This window comes from Carya illinoinensis, chromosome 15 (assembly GCF_018687715.1).
Source record: "Carya illinoinensis cultivar Pawnee chromosome 15, C.illinoinensisPawnee_v1, whole genome shotgun sequence".
Classification (NCBI taxonomy): Eukaryota; Viridiplantae; Streptophyta; class Magnoliopsida; order Fagales; family Juglandaceae; genus Carya; species Carya illinoinensis.
In genome coordinates, this window is record NC_056766.1 from 12,958,499 (window position 1) to 12,967,806 (window position 9,308).

A 9,308-nucleotide genomic window follows, 5' to 3' on the forward strand; every position below is an offset into this window, starting at 1 on the left:
CCCACCTCTACCAATTGACTGCACTGTAAAAACCCTTCATATCTCATCCTCCTTATCAACCAATCATAACCTTCTCTACTACTTTTTGTTTCCATAATGAAAACAATATTGGGTTTATTCACCTCTACTAACTTGTAGAGGTCATGAACTGCTTAAGGATTCCCCAATCCTCGGTAGTTCCAACTTAAGAGTGTCATAATGATAGGCGGGGCTGAAACACAGCTTCCGCCTTTTCAACTTGAAACACAGTTACTTCTACCCTCTCCTCCTCCCCTCCTCTATTCTTAGCCTTTTTACTCTGACTCATCCTTCTTAACTCTCCCCCCATCCTTTTTATTTTTTCCCCCTTACTGCATACAGCCTCATTTTTCCCTCCTCTAGCTCGAGCCCTCCTCTTCCACTCCCCAGTTTTTTGTATTTTTACTTCAATTTGTTTACTCAATTCTTACAATATCTCCTCCCCTTTACTCAGATTACTACTAAAATTTTCCCTAGCAACATCATCTAGTACTAACTGAACTTCTCCTTCATAAAAACCAGCTCCCCCATCATTAAGCCCCTCCTCACTCCCTCTCCCCAAACCAATTCCCTCCTTACCTTCACTTCTGGTTAACCCTTCTTTCATAGTATTATCCTTCTCTGATTTTTCTCCCATTTTACCATTACTCTCCACTAAGTCCACCAATCCCTTGCTTCCATTACCTTCCCCCTCCTCCATCTCATTTTCCTTCGTATAATTCCTTTCCCCATACCAAATTGTTTTTTCCCCTACCGCTTCTTCAGTCCTCCTTTCTCTTCCTTCCCCACCTCCTCTCCATATTTTCCTTTATTTTTCCTTTCACTCTCAGTTCTGTTGTTGGTATAAAATCTCCCCTGTGGCCCTGAGCTTGCTCTCATCCATGAACCATACTGCTCTTCACCCTCTTCCTTTCCATAAATGTTGCTGCAGCATTCCTCCCTGTGAACTATGCATCCACATGAGAAGCAGAACCTTGGTAGTTTTTCATAGCTAAATGGAATCCACATTTCTTTTCCTTTTACCATTATTGTTCTACCTCGATCAAGAGGCTGTGTGATGTTCAGATTAATCTGAACTCTAAGAAAATTGCCCCATCCACTTCCATCATCTTGAGTTACCACCTCCTCGACCCTCCCTACTGTTCCCCCAATTTGTTCACCCCGAGCCTTAGTCATATAGGATAAAGGCAGACTGTGCATACGAACCCAAAAGCTTGCATGATCAAACACCATCCCTTGTGGAGGAGTCAAACCATCAAACATCTTCAATGCAATCAGATGACTATCGAATAACCACGGCCTACCTTCCGAAACCCTCAGTTTATCAGCTTGTGTTTCAAAAGTGACTACAAAAATGTTAGTACTCACCTCTGTGAAAATCGCAGCCTTACTAATCCTCCAAACCTTTGCCATAGTTGACTCAAGCACTACCTTACTAATTGTTCTCATCGAACATGCCTTACACACTAAACTCCAGTCTTCCTTGAATTGTAAGCCTTCTGCTTCCTCTTCCTCAAAAATAATATTTGTTGCCTCTCCCTCTGAGAGCCTGAACTTCTTCCATTTCTCCTCCAGCACATTCATCTTTTCCACCTTACCCTGCCGTGGCTACCTCTTCGAACCACCACACTATCCCTACCAATTCAGTTATCTGTCACCCTCTCTAAAAATATTCCCCTCTTTCCATTATAACTGCCCCTCACTAAAACTTCACCTCACTTTTTCCTCGAGAGAGAAAATAGAGAGAGAAGAATTTTCACTCTACGGGGATGGCCAATTTTATTAATTTATGATGTCTATATATATATATATATAAAATTTCCGTTCACGCCTCCCATCATGCCACTTAATTAAATATATATATATATATATATATATATAAAATTATACACCACGTACCTACTCATTAAGGATGAACTTTATTTGAGGGGAGGGAGAGATTTATTAAATTAAGGCTAGTTTGGGTGCTAGAGCATTACGAGAATACTATATTACTATTTATTATTTTATTATTTTTTATTACTATTCATTACTATTTAATATTTTTTTGTTATTTTTTTATTACTATTAATAGAATATCTGATGTCACCTTAGTGCCCAAACATAACCAAAAATTATTACAATAATATTGTTAAGGATTCCAATAAATATGCCAAAACAAACATTAAAAAGTTTAAAAAATAGATACATCTATACTTAATTACTTGCAAATACTCTTATAAATTAATACCTTAATTGAGGGAAGCCGTGCTTCTTGCTCGGAAGTTGTTAGAAGACTACGTACTTCGGTGTGCAGATGCATGCATGCCTCATGCCTAGTTTAGTCGGATTTCTGTTGGAATGAACTTATAAATTGAATGCGAATTCATATCCATGCTTTCATAGCACATGATAGTAATTGAACCATGGATCTCTACATACAATTAACTGCCATTATTGCTATGGTTATTTCTCTAAGATTTCTCTACCGTTCTTTGCTTCGAAAGACAAAGAGAGGTAACAAGGGCATCAAAAGCAACGAGGCTCCTGAACCAGCTGGTGCATGGCCAATTATCGGCCACCTCCACCTTCTAGGTGGCGGAGATGAACTTCTATACCGAACACTAGGCGCAATGGCTGACAAATACGGGCCGGCATTTAACATCCGCCTAGGCAGCCGCCGTGCTTTTGTCGTGAGTTCATGGGAAGTGGCGAAGGAATGCTTCACTATCAATGACAAGGCATTGGCTTCACGCCCCACCACAGTCGCGGCCAAGCACATGGGCTACAACTATGCTGTGTTTGGATTTGCTCCCTACAGCCCTTTTTGGCGCGAGATGCGAAAGATTGCTACCCTCGAACTTCTTTCAAACCGTCGACTCGAGATGCTCAAGCATGTTAGGGCCTCCGAAGTTGACATGGGGATAAGGGAGCTCTACGATTCATGCGTGCAAAACAGCTCCGGGAGGAGTACTAATACTCCTTTGCTTGTCGAACTTAAACGATGGTTGGAGGACTTGACACTGAATGTGGTGGTGCGAATGGTGGCAGGAAAACGGTATTTTGGGGCCTCAGCTGCCTGTGACGATGGCGAAGCCAGGAGGTGTCAGAAAGCAATTAGTCAGTTTTTTCATCTGATTGGTATTTTTGTGGTCTCGGACGCACTTCCTTTTCTGGGTTGGTTAGATATGCAGGGTCATGAAAGGGCGATGAAGAAGACGGCCATGGAGTTGGATTCCATACTCGAAGGTTGGCTTGGGGAGCATCGTCGAAGGAGAAGTTCAGGTGAAGTTAAGGGTGAGGGTGAGCAGGACTTCATTGATGTGATGTTGTCACTTCAGGAGGAAGGTCAGCTGTCAAATTTTCAATATGATGCAGATACAAGCATCAAATCTACCTGCCTGGTACGTTGATTATCGAAGAAGAATTTTGAATTTGTATCTTATAATTATCTGCAAAAATGTTTGTTTTGCTTGTTGAGACTATCAGAGGAGTTTGATATTAATTCCAACATAACAAAAATGATTGTTTTCTGTCGCTTTTGTTTTCACAATTGTACTTTACTGTTGATTTTATCATTTTTAATTAGATTTGTTCATGTATAACATTTTAAATAATTTCACACATCGATCAACATCGTGACAAAAGATACAAAATTCCGAACGGCGCCGAACAACATGATTTCCCAGAAATTTTCGCAAACTTTAGAAGGCTAGAATGATGGAATTCTTTAACATTGTGATAATTTCCCCAAAATTCTATGCAGGCGCTTATCCTTGGTGGAAGTGACACTACAGCAGGAACACTAACGTGGGCGATCTCATTACTTCTAAACAATCGACATGTGTTGAAGAAGGCACAAGAGGAATTAGATCTTCATGTTGGAATGGAAAGACAGGTTGATGAGTCGGATATAAAAAACCTTACTTATCTTCAAGCCATTATCAAGGAAACCCTCCGCCTATATCCCGCAGGTCCCTTATTAGGACCGCGAGAAGCATTTGAGGATTGCACTGTGGCTGGCTATCATGTGCCTGCCGGCACCCGCTTAGTGGTGAACATTTGGAAGATTCAAAGAGATCCAAGGGTTTGGTCTAATCCATCTACTTTTCAGCCAGAAAGATTTACCACAAGTCATGTGAATGTTGACGTTAGGGGTCAACAGTTTGAACTTATTCCTTTTGGCTCCGGGAGAAGGTCATGCCCCGGTGTGTCATTTGCACTCCAAGTTCTTCACTTGACCCTTGCTCGTCTCCTTCATGGCTTTGAATTGGCAACCCCATTGGATCAACCTGTTGACATGACTGAAAGCCCGGGTTTAACTATCCCTAAAGCAACTCCATTAGAGGTTCTTATTCAGCCACGCCTCCATTCTAAACTCTATGGCTATTGAAGTACTGTTGTTTGCCCACGTAGTCGGTGATGCATGCGGATGAATAACGTAAGATCAAAGTACTGTTATTTTCATAATATTTAAGCTGCTCCTTTAAGGACTTTGGAATAATAAATAAAGAGGTTCTTTGTTATCGTTATCGTTTTCGTTTGTGTATTAGGATTTTTTTACAATTTTCCGATACAAAATATTTGAACAATTCAAAAAATATTAGATACACATCATGTGGATTCCAATGTAATTATTATTGAGGTTCACATTTCCCACAAGAGTTTTTAATATTGTGGGGTTCACTGCCGGTCCAACCTTAATCTATATTTTGTTCTACCAATTTGTTAGTCCAATAGCAAGGTCCATGCTTTGAGTGAGGTCATTGTATTTAACATCTTTGCTTGTCTTATACATAGGGGTGTTAAAAAAAAAAAAAAAAAACTGAAAAATTGGTTGAACCAAATGAATGGGTAGGTTTGGTCCTGTCCGATACTAATTCTTAAAAATCGAAACTAGTATTGTGTAAAACAGTTCGGTAACAATTTTCATATTTTGAAAACTGGTTTGAACCGAACTGAACCTATATGTATATTTTTTATATTATATTATATTACATATATTATATGCTAAATTACTAATTAATATAATATAAAATTTTAATCTTATTATTCATGTCTCATAATCTTATAACTAATTAGTTAATCTCACTAATAAGTTAAACACTACTTATACTACACTAATATAATTAGACACTAATGAATTAGAATTGTTAATAATAAACACTAAATTCTAACAATTAAATTTAATGTTGAAAAATTATAATACTAAACTTATGTAATGCCACGCTTGTAAATGGTTAATTGAAAAAATAGGACTGTACTGGACAGAAATAAAAAAAATCAAAAGTTTTGGTTTTGGTGATGAATTGGTCTGTATCAATTTTTAAATTTTTAAAACCGATGTATCAAAATTTATCTAAAATTGAACTGAACCAAACTGGACCGGTTACACCTCTATTTGTATACTTGATCAACATAGCTAGCGTACTTGCGGATTGATGAGCCACATCTAAACAATATTACCATTAATACAATAAAGAAAGAGGGAATTTGCGTCCAATTTATATTTGTTAAAAATATCCTCAAAATAGGTATAATGAGAAAATCTATTTAGAATTCTTACTTTTTATACCTCCAACATGTCGTTGATGTGGAAACTTTCCACATCAACTATGCTAAAACAAATTACAAAATTAAGGACTCCACTATCATTTCATTGTGGCCTCTCTTCTACTTAGAGCAAATTAATGAAAACAAATCAAATCTTAATCAAGCTGGCAACAATACTATTGTCATTATCCTAGTGACCAATGTACCGCCATGATACCATACATGATGGCAAGTACCTACAACACATGAGGCTATTTGAGGTGATTTAAACTCGCATCAAATAGCAAAAAAGCCATGGTTAAAAGCCCTTTGCCATCGTTTCGTATCACAGGTAAACCGCTGAAAACAAAGCATCACAAAAATTTTAAATTAGTTATTGACACTAAAGCTTGAAAACAAAATACAATAATTTAGGGAAGGAACAACAACAAATAAACAAGCTTAGATATCGTAGTTATGATAATAAGCGAAACATTCATGCAGGCACATCAAAATACAAAAACTTGGCATGATTATCCAAGGCTTGTTTTAGTTTTTGCTGAGCAGTATGCTTGATTCTTTCAATTGTCATCTAAGAAAGAATAAAAATACAGCATTAGCATACCAATGTTGAAATTTAGCATCCTAACCATTATGGACATGGGGATTGAATTGATACCATAAATCATCTAAGAAAGGATCATGCAAGTTGCAATGAATAAGACCTGCATGAATTTATATATAGATGGCAAAAATATATTATGTTAATACCCTTGTCACTTGCTCAAACTACAAAATCAGTTCTTTTTCAAAACTCAAGTCCATAGCTTGTAACACCCTGTACTTGGATGGGTCAGAGAATTACTACTTGTCACTTATAAAATTGTCCTCCAACATATCTAAAATCTTCAAAGACTTCGAAAAAAATAAACAATATTATATTTTCCAAATAAATGCATAATGATGTCCATATAGTCATTACGAAACAACATAAATATAAGGGTCCACAATTTCCCATCTGTCTCAACAAAATAAATTGGTAAATCCTTAAGTCTTACTAAACCCAAAAACAATAACATATCTAAGGGACAACGGAAAATCTTTCTATTAACAATACCCTAGGTACCCAAATGCTCTATCCTTAGCTTAGCCTTGCCCACAATTTCTATTTTTGGTCCTCAGTTGAACCTCCACATCATTTGAAAAATATTTGGAGATAAGGAGGTGAGTTCTCAATAACTCAGTAAGTAAAGCACATATGTTAGTGTATACAACATGAGTATTTTCATAAACTTTCATATGCAGGAAACAGAAACATTTCATTTTTGTATGCAAATCTCAAAACATATTAGTATAAGGAAAAACAGACCGACATTTCAATCTTTTTATACTCAGAAAAACAAACTATTCATATTTAAAAAAAAAACACTTTGGCATAACATAACGAAACATTTTCATCATATCATATTGTATCATATCAAATGTGATACCCTGTATTTTTTTGTGTTTTAATTAAATAATTATTTTATTTATCATTATTATTGGTTCTCTTGTTTTAAATTTAATATGATTTTCATTGTATTATTTTATAATTTCTAAATATGAAATTTATTTTAAGGTGTTTTTCTTGATATTAATTATTATTTAAATTGCTCTCTATTCTAATTTAGTTTATTGTTGGGTTTTATTGTTTATTTTATTAATATTTAGTTGTAGTGTTTTTATTTATCTTTTATCTATTTTAATTTACCTTTTTATTTGTTGGACCTTTCTTTTTTAAACTGGGCTTGTTTTGGGTGTGTTTTATTCTTTCTTGGGCCCAGCCCATTCGATTTTGTGAAGCCTAGCCCGTTGGTTGGTGGGCCAGCCCTTCCTTCCTCTTGAACGGTGCCATTTTGGATTTGGCCCTTAGGGCTTTATTTTCCTTCTTCTCCTCTGTGCTGATCAACTTCTTCTTCTTTTTGTTTCTTCTCTCTCTCTCTCTCTCTCTCTCTCTCTCTTTTTGCAAATTTGTGCCGCCATAGCTCTCATCCTCCATGTCCATCTGGTGATAGCTTGCATTTTCATCTCTATGTTTTTGTTTCTCTTTTGCTGCAAAACCCGTGCTTTCCCATTATTTTCTCTAGTATATTTTCTTTCATCTGTTTTGCTGGTTTTTGCAAGCCAACCATGAGCTTCCATGCTCGTTTCTCTCTCTTTCCGTCGTCCCTTAGTATTTTGAAATTATGTTGTGAAACCTTTTGCATTTCTAGCATTTTTCTTCCCCATATCCGCTCTTTTTTTTGGCCTTACCCGTGAGCCTCCTTGCTCGCCACCCTCTCTCTGCCATCTCCTAGTGCCTCACATCCAAGCTTGTGAAACCCCCTTGTATTTCCAAAATTTTCTCCTTCAACCCGTGCTCTGTCTTGGTCCTCTACGTGAGCCCTTGTTTTCTTTTCACTTGTTATTTTTCTCTCATACCATGCGTGCCATTTCAGCCACCATCCTCAACCATTCACCCTTTGTAGATCAGCCCCATTCTTCCTCAAATTTTGCCTTTTATTTCCTTGATTTCGAGTTTCCATTTTCAGTCTCAACCTGTGCGAGTTAGTAACTTTAACTTGGGTTCACTTTTGGCTTTAACTATGTGCTTGCGCGCCTTGATCTTCTAGAGTTTTTCTCTCTGTCGTTGTAAGTAATTTTTCAAATAATTTAATTAGATTTAAATATATTTTGACGCTAACATATTTTCTACAGTTTGTTTGGTTGTGACAGGCCTTGGGTCCAAGAACTGCGAAGTGTTGGGAGACTTTTCGTGGTTGTTGTTGGATGTGGGTTTTGGGTTGGATTGGATGATGGGTTTGTGGAGTTGGGCTATGATTGGGTATTCTTTATCTATTGAGTATTGTGTCATGACATTCATTACACTATTGCATGCATATTCATGTCACATGATTGAAAATTAGATTTTCGTATTGAGAAAAGATTTTGGGTGCGTGTGTATCATGACCCCAAGTTGAGATGGAGCATTATCTCGGTGGAGCTCATTTGGTTACTCGGGAGCGTGAAAAACTAAGTGACATCCCTTGGATTGTCACCTAGCGAAACTGGGATCAGACGAGATGGTAATGCTTTCGTGCCGATTTCGTGGCCCCTTTCCTAGTGGGGGCTAGAGGGTGCTTGGTTATGAATGCATTGGGCGCAGAGTTGGGCATCGCTCGTTACAAAGTTACATGCATGGTCGTTACTTGTGATGTGACAAAAGGAGTCACAGTAAGCGGATGGTCTCTAGGGGAGATTATGGTACATACGGGATAATTGGATATGTGGGTCATTTTTTGAGAAAATGGCAGATTTTGATAAATGGATATATATATATATATATATAGACCATTTTCAGAGAAAATGGTGGATTTATAATTGGGCCATTTTTTGAGAAAATGGTGGTTGGAATTTTAATAGACGTGTTTTGGGCCAAATGAGATTTTTTGCGTGCGTTGGAAAAATGGTCATTTTCGGAGAAAATGATGGTTTTGGTCTCATGCATGTTTCAGCATGTGCATGCATGCATGTTGGTTGTTTAAATGAGTTTTAATCTAGTGGATTATTTGATTGGTTATTTATTGAGACTAATAATCTCACATGATATTCCTACCCTACGATTCTATTTTATGGAATTGTAGATTTTGTTGTAGAGGAGGACATTGAACTTGAGGGACCGGTTCTGTCGGAGAAGTGACTTGGGGTTGCTTGTTTGCTATGAGATTTATTTCCCATTTTTTTTTAAGTATTTTGACTTG

The 9,308-nt window shown here is 37.2% G+C and overlaps 2 protein-coding genes across 2 annotated transcripts; one reads left to right on the forward strand and one right to left on the reverse strand.

The window, feature by feature from the left end:
• Positions 1–768: 768 nt before the first annotated feature.
• LOC122296681 lies at positions 769–1,602 on the reverse strand. Its single transcript, XM_043106485.1, has one exon. The coding sequence runs from the start codon at positions 1,600–1,602 to the stop codon at positions 769–771; it is 834 nt and encodes a 277-aa protein (XP_042962419.1).
• Positions 1,603–2,423: 821 nt separating this feature from the next.
• LOC122297470 (xanthotoxin 5-hydroxylase CYP82C4-like) lies at positions 2,424–4,429 on the forward strand. Its single transcript, XM_043107527.1, has 2 exons — positions 2,424–3,401; positions 3,764–4,429. Exons 1-2 carry the CDS (start codon positions 2,424–2,426, stop codon positions 4,388–4,390), a joined length of 1,605 nt encoding a protein of 534 aa, XP_042963461.1. The 3' UTR covers positions 4,391–4,429.
• Positions 4,430–9,308: the final 4,879 nt, after the last annotated feature.

Bases quoted from the DNA above. Each gene is read 5' to 3' on its own strand.
- LOC122296681 (XM_043106485.1), bottom strand. From the start codon at position 1,602: ATGAATGTGCTGGAGGAGAAATGGAAGAAGTTCAGGCTCTCAGAGGGA.
- LOC122297470 (XM_043107527.1), top strand. From the start codon at position 2,424: ATGGATCTCTACATACAATTAACTGCCATTATTGCTATGGTTATTTCT. The intron at 3,402-3,763 runs GTACGTTGATTA...AATTCTATGCAG, and splicing joins GCATCAAATCTACCTGCCTG to GCGCTTATCCTTGGTGGAAG.